General features: G+C 39.0%; 1 protein-coding gene across 2 annotated transcripts in view; it reads left to right on the forward strand.

Annotated features, from left to right (window-relative positions):
- Window positions 1–587: 587 nt before the first annotated feature.
- The window catches only part of LOC124556684 (palmitoyltransferase ZDHHC20-B), a 254,800-nt gene continuing 233,226 nt past the window's right edge, over window positions 588–22,161 (forward strand). For both annotated transcript variants that reach the window (XM_047130651.1, XM_047130652.1), the window contains exon 1: window positions 588–860. In XM_047130651.1, coding sequence (XP_046986607.1) covers window positions 710–860 — 151 coding nt within the window. In that variant the 5' untranslated portion in view covers window positions 588–709. The remainder of the gene's footprint in view (window positions 861–22,161) is intronic.

Here is a 22,161-nt window from a genome sequence, read left to right on the forward strand (position 1 = left end):
GAGGAATAATGAGTAACTCCCACTATGATTGCGAGTGTCAATCTCGAAGTACTATTTACTTTGGCATTCATTTTACGATTTCTTGACGACGACCCTACTTCTTCATCCGGGTATGTAATGGTAACTGTACTACTGGGCTACTCAAGCTACTCATCATTCCCGCAGTCGAAGTTAACTGCTTTATAAAAATGAAAATGAGACTACTTCATTATTGTTATTTTTATTAGGAGTTATGGTATTAGTGGTAGTGTCATTAGCAGTGTTATGTTCAGCATATTACTGCAAGACTTGTGTTAAATCTGAGTAATTTATTATTATTGTCGCTACTATGATCAAGGCTTGCTCTGTAAGATAATTGTACACCTTAGTACCGGTATGGTCTTTGCAAAAGTCACAAGCTTGATAATGACATGAAAGAGATGTAAATAGCCCTCAATATTATACCTATATTATTTTAAACGGGCCAGAGCAAACTTTTTTAAAATTACTCAGATCACCTTTCACGCCTATATATGGTCTGTGATTAATTTATCGATTTGCAGGGTGAGGTGAAACATGACAAATCTTTGGTGGGAGTGTCACGTAACTGAAATATCTTTGTTTTGTACTTAGGTAGTTGGATGGAATCACGTTGGGTATGCGGATGTGTAGTTGTCATGCTATGTCTTGTGTAGATATGTGTGTGTGACAGAGAAATGAAAGTGTATGGATGTTTCAAATGATGCCATCGAACACGAACGATCATAACCGTACAAAACTGTATATGTGGTGCTTCCAAACTGTTAAATGGGTTCCTGTACTCTTCATAGTTACGATCGTCGTGTGGTCGTATTATGCATACGTAATTCAGCTGTGTATATGTGAGTATACTTTACGTTGTTTTGTTGGTGGCTTGTTGACTGCGAATGAATTTTCAAATCTATACTGTTACAGTTCTCTTATGATTGTTTACAGTACATGTTTGTTGTGATTAAAAGCGAAACAATACAGCTACGTTAATATTATGGTGTTTGTTTATTTTTTTCCAAAAGTTTATTGGCATTGGATTGCGAGTAATTTGAAATACCAACAACTGATTTTTCTTAACTCGGTTGTTCCCACATTTTTATTCGTCCATGTAAACTAGAAACAAGTTAAGGGTAGCCGTGTAGCAAGTGTAAGACCATATAACATTTTCCTTCTACGTAACATGGTTTAACATAATGGTTCCCATTTACAAAAATACGGAAGAACCTTTCCAACAATATTTGATACACGTTGCATTTGTCGGTGCTGTGGGTTGTCAAGATGATGTTATGAGTGGTTTGGTATTCTCGTTGAACTTGGTTTCCTAGTAATATGTTGTTATGTGTATCGACAAATTATTCGTCGAATTTACGATTATGACATCAGTCCAAATATAGGATCGTATTTGACGCTCAGTTTAAATATATTTAACTGACATAGTATTGTATTATCATACATTCCTTGGGTAAAAGAAAAGTAGTTTCTTCAGTTGTCAGATAATATAATTAGACGCCCTAAGGAAGCTTCTTGTGATAATTGTTCGACTTGTCAGTATTGGATTTTGTTATTGTGCTTCTATATCTGTAAATAAATTTTATTTCATTATTGGTTCAGGTGCTTAAGATTCTTGCAGTGTTCCATACCACACACACAGTCGGTAGTCAGTGCAGAGTTCATAGACTGTGTGCTTTAAAAACATTGTATGTATTCATGCAAAAAGAGTAGGCCTATTCCATTTAATCAGTTTGCTTGTAATAGTCATATAAATGAATTTGTCATGTGTGTTATGCACTGGTTTGCCCTGATAGTTGTTTCATTTATGACAAGTTTTACCATTGAGCTCTCCCATTTCAGTGATTATTTCTTTCATGATTTCATAGTCCATAATGTCTACATGATTCTTTAGATTGTAGGTACAGTTTGATAGTGGAATCCGACAAATCTTGGGTGTGGTGACACTGCTCACCTCAAATACAACTGACGATACCAAAAAAATTGAAATTGAGTAATTCCTGAAGATACATAAATCGACCACTAGTGCCGATACCAAAACATCAACCACCAACATGTGCAGTAAATAACACCAACACATAGAAACTCCACTGAACATCATAACACACAAATAATAGACACACAATAATAGACTACTTAGCACAAGAAAGTTCTGTCACTACACCCTAGGTCAGTGACCCCCCCCCCCCACACACACACCCCAAAACAAACTCCCAACCCACCTACAACCTACTCCCCCCTCCCCGACCTTCACCCTCCACACAAAAACAAAAATTCACAAACAGTCCTAGGTCCGAGACGCCAGAAATCTGGCTAACCATCTCCATCACAAGCCCAAAAAGTTGCAGAAACTTAATAACGGATAACATGTCGTCCCCATTTTAGCCCGCAGACGTGCACTATTAAACCTAGAAGTCATATCCACACCTAACAATAGAAGCCACAAACTGAATTAAATGACTTACCGTGCTACAAACAGCAAACAACACCACAACAACATACACACAACAGAAACTTAATTCTTAACTCATTGAAACCAATTTCCATTCTTCTATAACAGTCACGAGCAATAAAAGCACACTTCTAGCACCAACACCCAAATGAACCCAATACACCACATAACACTCAGACTATATGCATACCACCAGAGGACACCACCAACCACAACAAGACAACATCTACAAACACAACACACTCATAAACTAAACTCCGCACCATCATACGTCACGCACACCACCACCCTTACGTCACTGATCAAAGCCGACGGGTGGAATTGGTCGCCTCTGTTGACCATATCATCAGCATGTATAATGACATTTGGACCCTTTAGTGTACTCATATCATTTATATAGAGAGTGAAAAGCAGTTGGCCCAATACTGTGTTGGTTTTGAGGCTCAGGGATTCTTCTGTGCACTTCTTTATTAGAAATGTCAGTGGCTCTACTGGAAACTCTGAACAGTAATAAACTACTCTTGTACAAATGTCATCAGGCCCTATGGCATTTTTTTTTCATTTTGCAGATTATTTTTTATATTTCCATATAATTTGTTTGAAAGGAATAAACATTGTTACATTTACATTGCTTAAAGAAATTTTGTCATATGAGATTGTCTACCACAGTTAAGATTGTGTTCATAGAAAATGGAAGTGATGGAAGTGTGGGGCCAAAAATTCCTTTCCTTCTTTTTTTTTAGGTATTATGTTTTCATTATTGTTGGTACTTATTTCTTTTCTGTCTGTGCTAATCAAAGTCCAGACAGTCTTTGCCATATTAAGTGGGTACTTGCTTTCTTGAAGTACAACATCTTTATGTCCTTTAGCGATCTGTCGGAATCTCTCTCTCTCTCTCTCTCTCTCTCTCTGTTTGTGTAATCTTCATTACTGGTTCGATTTTCAATATTTTTTGTGCCTCATGAATTTTTCAGGTTCCCTCTTGCCCATTGAATGACTGGTGTGATCCATTTCTTTCTCATTATATTTTTGCTTTTATTACAGCATAAAATATTTTATTGCCCCAATGTTTATCCATGGATTTCCTATAACTGTGTTACTGTTATGCTATATTCTGGACTGTACGGAACTGGTAAATCAGAAGTGTATAAAGAATTGTATGCTAGAGCTAAGTATAAGCAGGCAATCAATGAGGCAAAGAAACTACATGATATAGTAAACATTGAAAAAAAAAAAAAATGCAAGGAAGTTGTAAGTGTAATTAACTCTATTGTTTACCCTACACAAAAAGAGAATATAGCCATAACCCCAGAAGAATGTAAGAAACTTTGTATCCAATCCATTGAAGAAAATGTTGTTGTTGTCTTCAGTCCAGAGACTGATTTGATGCAGCTCTCCATGCTACTCTATCCTGTGCAAGCTTCTTCATCTCTGAGTAACTATGGCAACCTACATCCTTCTGAATCTGCTCAGTGTATTCATGCCTTGGTCTCACTCTAAGATTTTTACCTGCTGCACTTCCCTCCAATACTAAATTGTTGATCCCATGATGCCTCAGAACATGTCCTACCAACCTGTCCCTTCTTCTAGTAAAGTCATGCCACGAATTCCTCTTCTCCCCAATTCTATTCAGTACCTCCACAGTAGTTACGTTAATCTTCAGGATTCTTCTGTAGCACCACTTTTAGAATCTTTGTATTCTCATCTTGTCTAAACTATTTAGCGTCCATGTTTCACTCCCATACATGGCTTCATTCCATACAAATACTTTCTTGAAAGACTTCCTGACACTTAAATATATACTCAGTGTTAACAAATTTCTCTTCTTCGGAAATGCTTTCCTTGCCTCAGCCAGTCTACATTTTATATCCTCTACTATGACCATCATAATTTATTATGCTCCCCAAATAGCAAAACTCATATACTACTTAAAGTGTCTTATTTCCTAATCTAATTCCCTCAGCATCGGGCTGCAACCCTGTCTCACTCCCTGCCCAACCACAGCTTCCCTTTCATGCCCCTCAACGCTTATAACCGCCATCTGGTTTCTGTACAAATTGTAAATAGTCTTTTACTCCTTGCTTTCTCTTAGTCTTCAAATGCTAGAAACATAGGTTTGCCTTTCCTTAATCTAACTTCTAAGATAAGTCGAAGGGTCAGTATTGTCTCATGTGTTCCTACATTTCTACGGAATACAAACTGATCTCCCGCAAGGTTGGGTTCTACCAGTTTTTCCATTCATCTGTAAAGAATTTGTGTTAGTATTTTTCAGCCATGACTTCTTAAACTGATAGTTCAGTAATTTTCGCACATGTCAACACCTGATTTCTTTGGGATTGGAATTACTATATTCTTCTTGAAGTCTGAGGGAATTTCGCCTGTCTCATACATCTTGCTCACCAGATGGTAGAGTTTCGTCCTGGCTGGCTCTCCCAAGGCTATCAGTAGTTCTAATGGAATGTTGTCTACTTCTGGGACCTTTCAGTGCTCTGTCAAATTCTTCACACAGTATCGTATCCCCCATTTTATTTTCGTCTACGTCCTCTTCCATTTCCATAATTTTGCCCACAAGTACGTCACCCTTGTATAGACCCTCAATGCTCCTTCCACCTTTCTGCTTTCCGTTCTTTGCTTAGAACTGGTTTTCCATCTGAGCTCTTGATATTCACACAAGTGTTCGTCTTCATCCAAAGGTCCCTTTAATTTTCCTGTAGGCAGCATCTGTCTTACCCCCTAGTGATGTATGCCTCTACATCCTTAAATTTGTCCTCTAGCCATCCCTGCTTTGCCATTTTGCACTTCCCGTCAATCTCATTTTTGAGATGTTTGTATTCCTTTTTGCCTGCTTCATTTACTGCATTTTTATATTTTCTCCTTTCATCATTTAAATTTAGTACCTTTTCTGTTACCCAAGGATTTATACTAACCCTCATCTTTTTATCTACTTGATCCTCTGCTGCCTTCAGTATTTGATCTCTCAAAACTACCCATTCTTCTGCTACCATATTTCTTTCCCCCATTCTTGTCAATTATTCTCTAATGCTTTCTTGGAAACACTCTACAAACCTTTGGTTCTTTCAGTTTATCCAGGTCCCATCTCCTTAAATTCCCACCTTTTTGCAGTTTCTTCAGTTTTAATCTACAGTTCATAACCAATAAATTGTGGTCAGAGTCCACATTTGTCTCTGAAAATGCCTTACAATTTAAAACCTGGTTCCTACATCTCTCTCTTGCCATTATATAACCTATCTGAAATCTTCCAGTGTCTCGAGGCCTCTTCCACATATACAACCTTCTTTCATGATTCTTAAACCAAGTGTTAGCTATGATTAAGCTATGCTCTGCATGAAATTCTACCAGGTGGCTTCCTCTCTCATTCCTTGCCCCCCATTCCATATTTACCTACTACTACTATTTCTTCTCTTTTTTTTCCTACTATCAAATTCCAGTCCCCCATAACTAAAATTTTCAGCTCCCTTCATTAACTGAATATTTTTTTAACATCATACATTTCGTCAATCTCTTCATCTGTGGACCTAATTGGCATATAAACTTGTACTAGTGTGGTACGCCTAGGCTTTGTGTCTACCTTGGCTACAATAATGCATTCACTATGCTACTCATAGTAGCCTATCCAAGCTCCTATTTTTTTATTCATTATTAAACCTACTCCTACATTACCCCTGTTTGATTTTGTATTTATAATCTTATATTCACCTGACCACAAGTCTTGTTCCTCCTGCCACCGAACCTCACTAATTCCCACTATATCTAGCTTTAACCTGAACATTTCCCTTTTTAAATGTTCTAACCTACCTGCCTGATTATGGGATCTGACATTCCAAGCTCCGACCCATAGAACGCCAGTTCTCTTGAAGAAATTAGTAGTTAATAAACGAACCTCCTGAAACCGGACTTAGTATCAGCGACAACTGCTTTGAAAAGCCTTTCCCAAGCTCTTTCACAGGAGTGTATCAAAGTACTGTCCTGAAAATAGGGAAAAATTTCAAACCTTCAGCTAGTGTTGATTACTATGATTTGTTCATGTAATTTGTTTAAAGATATTATTGACGGTGTAATTTATCCTCTAACTTATTGTGTAAATAAATCTCTAGATGGAGGTAAGTTCCTTGAGAAAGTACAAATTTCTAGTTGTGCCCATGTATAAAAAAGTTGAAAAGAACTGTCCCACTAGCTATAGGCCCTTATCCATAACTCCTCTTTTTCTAAAATTTTCGAAACAATAATGTATAAAAAAGTTGGTGTTTATTTGGGCAAATCAAATATAATCAGTGATAAACAATTTGGGGTCAGGAAAGGTAAATCTGCAACTGACTCAATGGATTCCCAAGTAAAATTTGTCCTAGTTGTGTTCAAGGCTAGGGGCTATGCTCCGGCTATGTTTTGTGACGTGAACAGGGCTTTTGATTCTGTAGAGCATAATACTTTGTTGACTAAGCTACTCTATTACAGTTTTGATGGCAACAGTATAAACATGTTTAAATCTTTCCTAGAGAACTGCCAACAAGTTGTGTGCATTGGTAGAAAGAAGTCAAATTTGTCAGTCCACTTCTGTGCACACCAGGAAGAAAACTTGCCGACCAGAAGCCGAACGCTGATTGGTGGACTGCTACCAATCATTGACAACATGGACATCCACGAATAGCCTCTTTCCTTCCGTCTTCCCTTACGTCATGACTAGCCAATCATATTAGAGGGCCAATTAAAAGTTTTACGACAGTGCCGTCAGACATTGATAGTCTGTAATAAATAGAAGCACCTATCCCCATGCAAAACAAGTCGTGCCCTGAGGAAGGCCATAGCAATTTGGCCAAAATGACGGTTTTAGTTTATTATTGTTGTTAGTTTTTAGCAATGATGTGGCTTAATACCCAGAAGAATTTTAATCACTAAGACAAATTTTGTTTATATTAGGTCTGGAGTGCCACAAATGTGAGTGCTTGGATCTTTATTGTTTCTGTTAATGATTAATGATCCCCTCCCAGGGGACACTGCATTACCATAGGCACCCCCAGTGCTGGGTGGGAGGGTTTGTGTGCTCTGATGAGGTTGAGATATGTACCAGCCGGAGTGGTCTCAACTGAGGAGTTAGACGATGTGTGTCCCACACCATAGGGTAGGGGGGGAACTCTATAGGCTACGTCGTCAACCCCTCTAGGGGAGCTAACCCTGAAATGAAAGCCCGGTCCTCCAGGTTGGGAGTTGAGCACAGGGCTGATACCCCTACCTTGTAAAAAATCTATTATTGCGAATAATTCAACAAGGAATGCCGGACTGCCCCTACGTAGACAAACTATCTAGGAATATGGATTTATCAATGCTTATGTTTGGAACATGGAAAGTGCGCACACTGTTGCAAACAGGAGTGATGAATAGTGTTGCAGAAGAGGTGCTAAGGTATGGAATAGGAGATGTTGCACTGCAGGAAATCAGGTGGAAGGGAAGAGAAGAGATTTATAAGCAGAATTTCTCGATGTACTATTCAGGAAAAGATGAAAGACAAGGGGAGTATGGAGTTGGGTTTATAGTCTCCAAGGATATGCATAGATCAGTTATTGCCTTCACACCATATAATGAAAGAATATGTACTCTACGTATGAAAGGCAGATTTCACAGTGTGACCTTTGTTAATGTATATGCACCAATGGAAGAATCAGATGAAGATACTGTAGACATCTTCTATGATAAACTACAGGAGGTGTGCGACAGAATACCCAAATATGATCGCAAAATAGTTCTTGGCGACTATAATGGAAAACTGGGAAAGGAAGAGGCATTCAGAAGTGTGTTTGGTAAGGGTGGAAAATACCAGAAACAAATGAAGCCAGCCAAATGGACCATATATTGACATAAAAGAGGTGGGCATGTGATGTGGAAATTGTGCGCACTTTCCAAGGAGCTAATTCTGGTTCTGACCATTACCTACTAGGAGCCAAAAGTGAGACAGAAACTTGCCATGGCTGTCAGAGGAAGTAGTATCAGAGTAAAGAAATGGAATATAGAACAACTGAAAGATAGGTCTACTGTTCAGGAGTAGCCGAACAGATTGAGACACAAGTTACAAACAAAAGATGGTGGAGATGATGTAGACAAAGAATGGAACTCTATTAAAGATGTCATGAGGACAACGGCACATGATATACTGGGAGAAGTAAGGAGACTTGGGGATGAAGACTGGTATGATGAATGTAGACACAGTGGAACAGAAAAAGAAAGCAAAGCTGAAATGCTTGCAGCAGAATACTAGATCAAATCAGGCATTATACGAGGGCAGTTCAATAAGTAATGCAACACATTTTCTTTCTGAAACAGGGGTTGTTTTATTCAGCATTGAAATACACCAGGTTATTCCCCAATCTTTTAGCTACACAACACTATTTTTCAACGTAATCTCCATTCAATGCTACGGCCTTACGCCACCTTGAAATGAGGGCCTGTATGCCTGCACGGTACCATTCCACTGGTCGATGTCAGAGCCAACGTCGTACTGCATCAATAACTTCTTCATCATCCGCGTAGTGCCTCCCACGGATTGCGTCCTTCATTGGGCCAAACATACGGAAATCCGACGGTGCGAGATCGGGGCTGTAGGGTGCATGAGGAAGAACAGTCCACTAAAGTTTTGTGAGCTCCTCTCGGGTGCGAAGACTTGTGTGAGGTCTTGCGTTGTCATGAAGAAGGAGAAGTTCGTTCAGATTTTTGTGCCTACGAACACGCTGAAGTCGTTTCTTCAATTTCTGAAGAGTAGCACAATACACTTCAGAGTTGATCGTTTGACCATGGGGAAGGACATCGAACAGAATAACCCCTTCAGCGTCCCAGAAGACTGTAACAATGACTTTACCGGCTGAGGGTATATCTTTAAACTTTTTCTTGGTAGGGGAGTGGGTGTGGCGCCACTCCATTGATTGCCGTTTTGTTTCAGGTTCGAAGTGATGAACCCATGTTTCATCGCCTGTAACAATCTTTGACAAGAAATTGTCACCCTCAGCCACATGACGAGCAAGCAATTCCGCACAGATGGTTCTCCTTTGCTCTTTATGGTGTTTGGTTAGACAACGAGGGACCCAGCAAGAACAAACCTTTGAATATCCCAACTGGTGAACAATTGTGACAGCACAACCAACAGAGATGTCAAGTTGAGCACTGACTTGTTTGATGGTGATCCGTCGATCATCTCGAACGAGTGTGTTCGCACGCTCCGCCATTGCAGGAGTCACAGCTGTGCACGGCCGGCCCGCACGCGGGAGATCAGACAGTCTTGCTTGACCTTGCGGCGATGATGACACACGCTTTGCCCAACGACTCACCGTGCTTTTGTCCACTGCCAGATCACCGTAGACATTCTGCAAGCGCCTATGAATATTTGAGATGCCCTGGTTTTCCGCCAAAAGAAACTCGATCACTGCCCGTTGTTTGCAACGCACATCCGTTACAGACGCCATTTTAACAGCTCCGTACAGCGCTGCCACCTGTCGGAAGTCAATGAAATTGTACGAGACGAAGCGGGAATGTTTGAAAATATTCCACAAGAAATTTCCGGTTTTTTCAACCAAAATTGGCCGAGAAAAAAAATGTGTTGCATTACTTATTGAACTGCCCTCGTATAATGGAAAGAGAATAGAGGCAGCAAGGGTATGCAGGAGGAGAAAAAGGGAAGCCATGAAGAGAAAGATAGAGGAGATGGAAGAGCAGTAAAAAAGGAATGAAAGCAGAAAATACTAAAAGAAAGGAACTCAAGAATATAGACCAAAAATAACAGCTTGTAAGGACAAAGAGAGAAATTTGCTGACAGATAAACAAGATGTTGTGGATAGATGGCGAGAATATTTCAAGGGAATTTGGAGGGCAATCCTACCAGGAATGGGCAGCCACTCTATTATACCATAGATTCAGAAATAGAGGATCCAACATCAGAGGAAGTGTGGAAGGTAGCACATTGTTTAAAAAATTATAAAGCACCAGGAACCAATGAAATAATTGCAGAACTGCTAAAAAATGGGGAACTGATCTTCAAAAGCAGATCCACAAACTTAAGTTGATATGGAATCAGGAAAGAATCCCAGAAGAATGGACCTTAGGTGTAATCCAACCAATACACAAGAAAGGAGACAAGACCTGCTGTTCAAATTGCCGAGGAATTACCTTGCTGAATGTAACCTATCAGATCTTCTCGAGTATTATCTGCAACAGGTTAGCACCATATTCAGAAGAGATTTTGGGGGAGTATCAGTGTGGATTTCGACCTAATAGCTGAACAACAGACCAGATATTTGTGTTGAGGTAAATACATGAAAAGATATGAGTATAACATTGAGCTTCATAACCTCTGCTTAGACTTCAAGCAGGCCTTTTATAGCCTAGATAGAGCACAAATGCTAAATGATTTGTTGCTGCTTGGTATGCCATCGAAGTATGTCTCACTTATTCAAGCAACATTGACAGGTTCCAAGGTTGCGGTGCGAGGGGATGGAGAACTGACCAATTGGTTTAGCATTAGTAAAGGTGTCGGACGAGGGGACTCACTCTCTACAATGCTTTTCAATCTGACTCAAAGCAGCCATGCAGAAGCTTCGGATATCTGGTTACATAGGCGCAAAGTTGACTCAGATATGTGCATGTGCCAATGATGTAACAATTAAGAGTAAAAGGATGTCACTATAGAGGATAATATGTGAGATGAAAGAAGCCACAAGACCTAGAGGCCTTTCTATAAATGAAACAAAGACTAAGTACATGAATTTCACCAGGAAGGAAAATAACGTGGATAGATTATCAGCAGGCGGTTTCAATTTTGAACATGTGCAGAACTTTGACTATTTGGGCTCTAATATTAGCAGCACAAATTCCATGTTAACTGAAATAAAACTGCGCATCCTAAGTGGTAATAGATGCTCCCATGTTTAAGAAATTGTTGGCCTCTAGGTTATTAAATATGCAGCTGTAACTGCAACTATATAAGGTCGTGATGAGGCCAGCCGTAACCTACAGATGCGAAACATGGACGTTAACGAGTGATGATGAGCAACAGCTCAGGATATTTGAACATAGATTGCTGCGTAAGATCTGTTGGGCAACCTAGGATAATAATGGTTTCTGGAGATCTAGAATGAGTACTGAGTTGGACTACTTCATACAAGGAATTATAAAAAGTAAAAGAATAGCATGGCTTGGGCGTGTCCTCGGGATGGGTACTGGAAGAATGGAGGCCAGACAGAGGAAGGCCACGAAAACAGTGGATAGATGATGTGGAAGAAGATAGAAAATCTCTGGGTCAGAGGACAGTGGAGAACAGCACTGGCGAGGGCAGAATGGAAGTATGCTGATAACACAACTTTTCTAAATAAAAGCACAGATCTAGCCGCACTGAAAACATTGACCAAAAGTACCCTTGCTCAATCTTCATTACAGTTCAGAGCGAATGGTTTCCTACAAAAGTAAACCCCAGGAACTAAACGTTAGCTTGAAGGAGATCCCTAACCATCATGAACTAGAAACTGTTGGAATTTTAGGTGTTAAGTGAATACTCTCTTTCACATTCTAAAGGTGGCAGGGGTAAAATACAGGGAGCGAAAGGCTATTTACAATTTGTACAGAAACCAGATGGCAGTTATAAGAGTCGAGGGACATGAAAGGGAAGCAGTGGTTGGGAAGGGAGTAAGACAGGGTTGTAGCCTCTCCCCGATGTTGTTCAATCTGTATATTGAGCAAGCAGTAAAGGAAACAAAAGAAAAATTCGGAGTAGGTATTAAAATTCATGGAGAAGAAATAAAAACTTTGAGGTTCGCCGATGACATTGTAATTCTGTCAGAGACAGCAAAGGACTTGGAAGAGCAGTTGAATGGAATGGACAGTGTCTTGAAAGGAGGATATAAGATGAACATCAACAAAAGCAAAACAAGGATAATGGAATGTAGTCTAATTAAGTCGGGTGATGCTGAGGGAATTAGATTAGGAAATGAGGCACTTAAAGTAGTAAAGGAGTTTTGCTATTTGGGGATCAAAATAACTGATGATGGTCGAAGTAGAGAGGATATAAAATGTAGGCTGGCAATGGCAAGGAAAGCGTTTCTGAAGAAGAGAAATTTGTTAATATCCAGTATTGATTTAAGTGTCAGGAAGTCATTTCTGAAAGTATTCGTATGGAGTGTAGCCATGTATGGAAGTGAAACATGGACGATAAATAGTTTGGACAAGAAGAGAATAGAAGCTTTCGAAATGTGGTGCTACAGAAGAATGCTGAAGATTAGATGGGTAGATCACATAACTAATGAGGAAGTATTGAATAGGATTGGGGAGAAGAGAAGTTTGTGGCACAACTTGACCAGAAGAAGGGATCGGTTGGTAGGACATGTTCTGAGGCATCAAGGGATCACAAATTTAGCATTGGAGGGCAGCGTGGAGGGTAAAAATCGTAGAGGGAGACCAAGAGATGAATACACTAAGCAGATTCAGAAGGATGTAGGTTGCAGTAGGTACTGGGAGATGAAAAAGCTTGCACAGGATAGAGTAGCATGGAGAGCTGCATCAAACCAGTCTCAGGACTGAAGACCACAACAACAACAACAACACACTACTACTGGTAACAAATTGACCTGGGAACCACACATCAGAAATATATCAGGTAGACTTTCAAGAGTCATTTATTTAATTAGGAATTTAAAAAGATATATTCCAGATAACTATGTAAGATCAACATATTTTGCTTTCTTCCAAAGGATTATATGATGTGGAATTTTACTGTGGGGGAGTAATTCTCACAAATATTTTGCTTTTGCAGAAGAAAGTATTGAGGATAATTACTGATTACAGTAAATCAGAAAACTGTAAACCTCTGTTTGTTTAATTGCAATGTGTAACAATAGTAAACCTATTCATTTATAATGTTCTGTTGTACATTAGGAACAATGTTTCAAAATTTGTATTGAGAAGTGATATTTGTAGCTATAATACCAGAAACAGAACATGTGTAGACATTCCACATCATAGACTGTGTAAATCACATAACTCCTATGTAGTCCTTGGACTAAGGATGTTTAACAGACTAAGCAAAGATTTTAAAGAATTGCCTGTAAATGTTTTTAAAGACAAATTGTATAAGCTACTAGTAAACAATCCTTTTTACACTGTTGAATTTTTTAAGAGGAAAGTACTGTTTGGTAACATGTGGTTTCTACTTTTACCCATTTCATGCAAACTAAAGTACATTGGGAAATGTATGCTTTTAACTTTGTCTATTGCTTTAACAGACTGGTGACGATAAAATTTTATTATTACTCCATTTTTCTGAGCTAAGTGTAACACCTTTAGTTTTTTTTTACTATGTCTTACATCCATAAATGTGTATGCATTGTGTTTTGATTTGTCAATTATTTCTATCAACAGCTTGCAATGGTCTGAAAGTAATATTTAATACCTGAACTTTTTGTATGGACTGATGACATGATCTACCAGTGTTGCAAATGATGGAACAGCAGCATCCCTATAGTAGTTCCCCCCCCCCCCCCCCCCCCCCAAATTTAGGTTGTGAAGTTCTGATTTGATCATATAAGTCTCTTGAATGAGAACTGCCTTCTAGTGTTTTTATATTATCACCTATTACTATTATGTAAGTGAATTCTCTGGTATCCTTTTCTAGTAGTACATGCAGTTACTTGAGAAAATGTCTTACTTGACAACTTGGAGATCTGTACTGCCCTAATATTAAGCTCTTCTTCCTTTCTCTGTATAGCTGCTGCTTCAAGACAATTTCTGTATGTTTCTGTCTGTCCACCTTTTTGTTTAAATATACAGCAACTCTGCCTCCCTTATGTCCCTGTCCACTGTAACATGCAAGTCTCTTGTATCCAACAATTTGGCTGGAATATTTACATTGTTTTCTGTATTATAAAAGCTATGTCTTGGTTTGCCTCAATCTTTGACATCAACACCATCTGGCACCAAGTTAAAACAATACAGTCCTCAAGTCTGATGTCTTCCGTCCCCAGATAATATCTTCTGTTCCAAATGTTGTCTAACAGCAATTATGAGACGGTATGTTTTTCTTATATTGCTAACTTCTATGAGTCTATGAAAGCATATTGTAGGTACTTGTACTCAGTATGTATTTCCATTCCTGCTGTTACTTTGGCCTCATAATTACTATGTATTAGCTTTCATAATTTGTCTTTTGTGTAAATTTGTCCCAATTATCTGATGACTCAGAACCCATCATACATAAAGTTTTTAGCAATTACGACATTTCCGTGGAATTACTACATGGAAAATCTGAATGGTCACATACCTTACAAATGGAAGACTTCATATGTCAAATGGAAGAACGTTGTACATCTTGATTACATTTTCTTCCAGTCCATGTTCACACAATCTCTGGTATCTCAGAATCAATTAGTACTTCTATTGCTCTCGATTTCCTAGCAGCACAGTGTCCATTTTGTTGTAAAATTTTTAAACTTGAAGCATATCATGTTGAGAAATATGTATAGCTAGAAAGAAGAAGAAGAAGAAGAAAGTGACCAGCCTACCAAATGCAAATTCCTCTTTCACTCAGAAAATGCTCTAAAACTGCGAAAACAGGAATGAGGTGTGAACAAAAAAGAACAGGTGAAACACATATTTACTGTGAATACAGTTACTGCAGCTCACACACAATTTTTTTTTTTTTTTTTTTTTTTTTTTTTTTTTTTTTTTTTTTTTTTTACAGTCAATCACTGACAACTTGTAGTAAGTTGGGTGAAAGACTCCAAAATAGTTTGTTTTCCTCTCTGCTACCTACTGGTTGGTAAATTCTGCCAACTAAGCATTGCACAGTATCAATCTACATAAAAACTCCTATTCTGAAAGAACCACCTCAAAAGGTACTGAAGACTTGGAAAGGTATATAAAACTAAAAGTATAATTGCTAGATGTAAAGCACATGATACTGTAAGCTCTAAAAATAATTCTAAAGCAGCTTGGAATGATACTGAAAAGGAAATGATTAATTATAGTAAAGAAAATGGTGTCCCACAGTTCTCAATATTCTGTAAATCATACTAACTATGCCACTCTGCCCTGTAATTGCACCTTGGATGATGTAGAAACCTTATTTACTCAGACTGAACAATGTGTGAAATTCTTTACCACACATTTCCTTGGTTAATAATTACTGTAGGAACGCAAGTACAAAATTCTTCAGGAAGTTGCCAAATTCAGAGCTATTAAATAAATATAAGGGAGAATCAGATACTTGGTTTAAGTGCACTGAATTTTATTCTGTTGAACTCTTAGTAATGAACCAAATTGAAATGTGATTCAGAAGTGAAAAATAGCTTGTAATTTTTATGCAAGCATTTTTATTTTGCAATATATTGTTACAACACACTTCAGTCCATCATGTGATAAGGGGCTTCAAATTCATGCCACACACACTGCTCTGCAGACATCTAAATTTTCTCCACTAGTTACACAGCAATTCATTTAAATATAATCAAGTAGTATTTTCAATCAAGGTATCAATTGAAAGACAACGTTGCAAAAAAGTTTTTATTTTCTTTATTAATATTGCTTGGGTTTCCACATCACCAACAGGGGTACCAAGCACAATGCGTTACTAGTTTGTTTTACATGGTGAGTTTCCCCAGTAGGCCTACAAACCATGGAATGTACAGAAGCGCACACACATCTAAAACTTAGTGCCAACAGTAATTATGGTCAGAATCAGTGAGAACATTTAATATTTCACTTTCATGCTGCCTCAATGCCGAAACAATATTTGCTTTTTCAGCAAGGGTTGGTTTCTTCAAACTGCCCTTTGGCTGTTTGTTACATTTACCAGGTCTTTGTTGCACTTTTACTCTCTCATTGCTGGGGTGCTGTGGAGCTTCCCTGCAGTCTGATTGAAAAAGTGACAGTGAATGAGCTGCATCTTTCTGTAGTGACTTCAGGATTTCTGTGGACACTTTACCTGAACTGACACGGTTAATCAGAATTTGGTACATGGACACTAGTTCTCGGGCCAGAGATGTGTTCTCATGGTCATTAGTATTTGTTTGCAGTGAACACAAAATGGCACAAGCCTCTTCTGTCACAATTGCTTCAGTTGGTGTAAATGTGGCACTGGAATGTAATGTATCCGTCATTGACACTGCATGATTGTGTTTGCATATGTTCAAATGAATTAAACTGTCCACACAGGAACAACTGAAAGTATGTATACATATATTACATATGGAACACATGATCTTGCACTCCAATTTACATTCAATGTTATTTAAAATAACAGTACGTGTTACAACACAATGTGTTTGGGATTTCACACGAGACTTTGAGCCATCAGTATTGACTGTTATGTCACTCTCCTTAACACTACATTAAGCTTTGTGATGAGCCTCAATAACATTGATTCTATATGAATGGCCACCCTTATACAGTTTAACCATTCGAGCACACAGTTTGTCACACACTAATTTCATCAACACAACAAGTAGTTTGTCAAGTCTATTGTTTGTTTTTTCCCTCTAGATAACAATATTTTAAAACTGGATGCGTTACTTCAACGTGCATATTTGTATTCATACCCACATTGCGGCGGTGACAGTATGCAGACTGTTGAGGCCGGAAAGAGTAATTTGAAGAGAAATATACACCAAAATCTCTTGTACCTTCATCTGCTTGAAGCTGCCCGATGAAAGATTCCAGCAGCTCATCAAAATTGTCTATGTCCGGTTCTTCAAGCAATGTACAAAGAGCTTTGCACAGAAGTGCTTTCTTTTCTTCATTGCCACGGACTGTCTTCAAATTATTCTGACAGCTGCAGTCTATGTGCCAAGCACACGGCAGATTATTTTCTGCAGGTCCCATGACTCGTGACTACGCACTGTGGAAAGTATTAGTGTCGTCAGACATAAATACTGACATTTTTATGACTCTCTCACAGCACTAAAGAAATGAATCATTATGAAAGTAGTCTCCTGATTTGAAACACAGAATGCTACAGGCATACCTGAACCAAAGTCGTCTGCCACTAACAATGTGGTCACCAACAACTTGTAAACATTTGTACAATGTGTGGAGTCTACACATACAATATTTTGTACAAATCTCACCAATAACTGCTTCTAGTAGTCAGTCATTAACACTATCACAGTCAGTGCTATCAAAATCTTCCCTGGCCTTACCTTCTTTCTTGTAGAGGAGAACACAGTCTTTCATTTTCTCCAACCACATACTAACACTGACGTCATTAGTGCTATGCTGCGATCATCACCAATGGCGAAGTCTCTCTTAATGTTATGAATGTCATGTCGAGTCAGGAGATGCAGCCTCTCCACTCCGCTTGAGTGAATGGAGTCCCACACATCATCCAGAATTCTCTGGAAAGTGACCCCCCTCAGCAATTTTACCTGCAACTTTTTAAAATCACTCCAACGACAAAGAGGCCAGTTCTGAGTTTGATCCATCCTGTTTAACATGCTGGACAAGAAAAAATAAATGTATTGCCTTTAGTCAATTCAGATGCATTAATGATCTATTCTTAAACAATTACTATGACACATGCAATAACACAGGGCAATACATAAGTATTTCAGAACTTATTTCCACACTTGTATTACTGTAATACACCTGCTGTCACACACCCAAGTAAATGGCATTACAATCGCCATTATTGTGGTCAATATGGTCCACAACATCTGGTCTTTTACAACTGCTTTGATGCTACCATCTCCCACGTCCAGCCATCCTGATTTAGGTTTTCCATGATTTCCCTAAATCGCTCCAAGCAAATGCCGGGATGGTTCCTTTGAAAGGGCACAGCCGACTTCCCTCCCCGTCCTTCACTAATCCGATGAGACCAATGACCTCGCTGTCTGGTCTCCTCCCCCAAACAAACCCCATGCTACCATCAGAAATTGTATTCATATGAACTGCCAATCAATATATTCACACCTTTTGCTCCAGATCACATATCCATAACAATATTAATTTCTCAACAGTAAAAAACAATGTTCCCTCACTACAAAAAAATCAGTCAACTACATATAACTAAAAGAAAGCCGGGCAATGGATTCTGAAACTTTCACGCCATATTTACTTGGGATCACTGAAAGGCCAGCAAAATTCTACAATTAAGGTACTACTCAACAGTGATGGCTTCTCTATCAGAACTACTGAGGTGCAGAAAAGCAATGTTCTGTTCATGGCTGAAATGTGTTCTATAGTAAATGGCCACTTTCTTCTTCATGAAGCTCTGTCACCAACGAAGTGGTTCCCCACCTTGCTAGTACCCTGGGACGTACACAACCTTTTGCCACCTGACTTCGATGAACATGTCACGTCTGTGGCACAGAAAGGTGGTTTTTGCAGTGCCATACTTTAAATGCTTAGTGCCATAACGAGAGACAAATCTACTTTTTGTTTCTCTCTCCTCCTCAGACTTCCACTTCAGAAAGTCTAAAATAAAAGCATCGATGAAAAACAGTTGCGTTCAGTGCAAAGTAAACAGCAGGAGGAAAACAAAAGAAAACTGCACTGTTAGATACCCTCACGAGTTACTGGTTACTAGACTTGGCCACTGTTTCTATGTTTCGATACAGTGTATCGATACGTGGAATTGTTTCAGTGTTTCGGAACGGCTGTGGTTCACTGTTTCGAAACAGTGGTGTTTCATTCCGCCCCTGTCTCGGATAACCGGACCAGATTCGATCTCGAGCCAGACACAGAAACTGTATCGTTGTTTCAAAATAAGGCTGTTTCAGTCCACCTGTGCTTGGAACGGACTAACTGTATCGAAACAGTGATGTTTCATTCCGCTCTGTGTCGGACGAGATTCGGGCTCGGCACAGGTACTGAAACACAATATACCACTTCGTGAAACACTTTCAAGAGTGTCGAAATCTTTTTGACAAGCAATAGCATGAAGCTTAAGATATCCGAAAATAAAGCTTCGTTTCTAGCTGACTGACCTATCCCGAAATGGCGTAACATTTGCTTTATAAACACTAACAAAACAATAAAACATCGCATACTATTCACATTCAAAATAATAAATATGTGAAAATCATTCAGTTAAATTACACTTTTTTTTTATAACATACGCTTCTCTGTTCATGTACAGTAATCATATTAAGAAACGCAAGTAAGCCTACAACATTGTGAATAAAAAAAAAAGGCGTAGAGTGACAGTTATTAGACATATATACAAATTTGATGTAGGTATAATTCCAAGCAATCTGTTTGACATATCACTGATAGTGTAATGGTGAACGGGAAGGGCTGGGAAGCATGGTGAATTTGTAGTAACGGTTCGAAACACTTTGAAAGACAAAATTTTTTTCTGTTATATTTTGTTATTTATTCGAATTATTTGGCATTATTTGTAAGGCTATAGTCACTGTGCCTATTATCCACAATGATTCCCTTTGTGTGCATGTAAATTAGCAGGATGGGTATATTAACCATACTAACGGAATGTGGGAATCCCAGTAGCATATCCGTTGTTTCTGCAGTTTGCTCCCACCTCCAGTTCCGTTCGTGGTGGTTCTTCTGTCTTTAGCTATGGCTGTCCTCAGCCAGTTGAAAAGTATGAAAGTCACACGACACGAAAGCAGCGCATTTGCTGCATGAAATACGAAACTGCCAAGACGCCTAAGTGATAGTTTCATACTTTCTGCGATATGATTAGCGCTCTCGCACCTCTTTCGTGTTTATATGGACATACTTATACAGTAGACACTCAAGATGATAGAATGTGTAGGTTTATTAAATTACAAACCACAAACTGTTTCACTGTTTCGAAACAGCGTATCGAAACATTACATTGTACTGTTTCATTTGTTTCGAAACAGTTACGTATTTCAGTTTGCCCGTCTCTACTGGTTACAAATAAGCACATGTTCTATTGACCAACAAAAACAAGAGCTAATAGCCACAGGTCAGGCAGGTCTGTAATAATCAACAATGGACGATATTAATTTAAGTAGGCAGTGTACATTTCACTTACCGCCCTTCGTTTGGAATTCACTAGGCCTATTTTGTTTTACCATCTCAACCATGTGCTCCTGCTCCACATGTAGTCGCAACTTAGCCAAAAAAAAAAAAAAAAAATTAGCTGCAGCCACTTTTTGAGCACTTAATCTTAGCTAGCGTGGGGAACCATTTCGTTGGTGCCATAGAGCTTCATGAAGAAGAAAGTGGAATTTGTAGTGTCATTTAGTACAGAACACATTTCGGCCATGACCAGAACATTGCTTTTTTGCACCTCAGTAGTTCTGATAGAGAAGCCACCTGGCTGTATTTTATGCACATTTCTCAAATGAGCATTCGAATGCTTTCTCGCTGAATATTCACTGACATATACATAACACGCAACAGAACCAGCCATTTCAACTAAATAACTGTCTCACGAGGTGCAAGGAAATTCGCACACATTAAGTGTGAATACGAGAACGTGTGTAGCAGAGATGTTGCATTCGCTCAGATCTCACCCATTCTTCTGATTAGCTACTGATTTTAACTTTCAGTCAATCAGCATCGCGATCAGCGGGTCACGTGACCCAAGTCCTGCTTATGGGTGAGGAGCGGAACAAGCTCCGCCTCCATGTGCGCAGTGCAGGCAACACAAACGTGTCTCTTAAACATCCACAAAAGCAACATGTGTAGGACAGAGTTAATCGTCAGTTAAATATTTCGTGCTATCGCAATTGAGGGGACTGTTTGTACTGACATATTAAATAGAGACATTAATGTTCTTCGTTATCAGTTACCATATCAAAATAAATGCGGTATTAGAAGTAGGTAAAAGAACAATTTACGACACTAGGAATGGAAGATAGCTTATTGTTTATTTTTTAAAGTTACTGGATGCCACACATTTCAGCATTATTGTATAATAAAACAAGGATGAACAGACCAATTTTGCTGAAGCTTCTAATTCCTATGCACTAACAGTTTCACTTTCGCACGTAATCGTTTTCTCTGACTCGTCACTTGTATCTGAAGTGCCGACGTCGACAGTGAGGTTGTCAATGGCTACGCTATCACACCGCCATGCCTCCAGTACTCCCGCTCAAGCTCTTGCACCTTTTTGCAGTAACTTTTCCAGTCTTCCGCAGTAACAGCCTGAAAAAAAAGTGCTTGCAAGAGTCAATATTTTCAGATGACATGTCACCTGTAATGTTGCTCTCCCGAAAGAGTCTCTTTCTTTTTGCCCAATGGCAATGGTGCAAGAGCTTGAGCGGGAGTACTGGAGGCGTGGCGGTGTGATAGCGTAGCCATTGACAATCTCACTGTCGACGTCGGCACTTCAGATACAAGTGACGAGTCGGAGAAAACGATTACGTGCGAAAGTGAAACTGTTAGTGCATCGGAATTAGAAGCTTCAGCAAAATTGGCCTGTTCATCCTTGCATTATTATACAATAATGCTGAAATGTGTGGCATCCAGTAACTTTAAAAAATAAACAATAAGCTCAATGGCATTCAAATCGCAATTGCATGGCGTAAAGCGAATTACTTTGTGGCCTTTGTTGCCAGTATGTCAACTGCTTAAGATTTCGCTGCCGCCCTATTCAGTGTAAAACTCTTCTATTGTGTCCCTGATGACTCGTTTGTTGAAGTCACCAACAACTGATTCAATTTCCCCGCGTATTCTCCTAAGTGGAAGAGAATAAAACGCTTTTTTTACGAACTGCA

This window comes from Schistocerca americana, chromosome X, assembly GCF_021461395.2.
Source record: "Schistocerca americana isolate TAMUIC-IGC-003095 chromosome X, iqSchAmer2.1, whole genome shotgun sequence".
Lineage (NCBI taxonomy): Eukaryota > Metazoa > Arthropoda > Insecta > Orthoptera > Acrididae > Schistocerca > Schistocerca americana.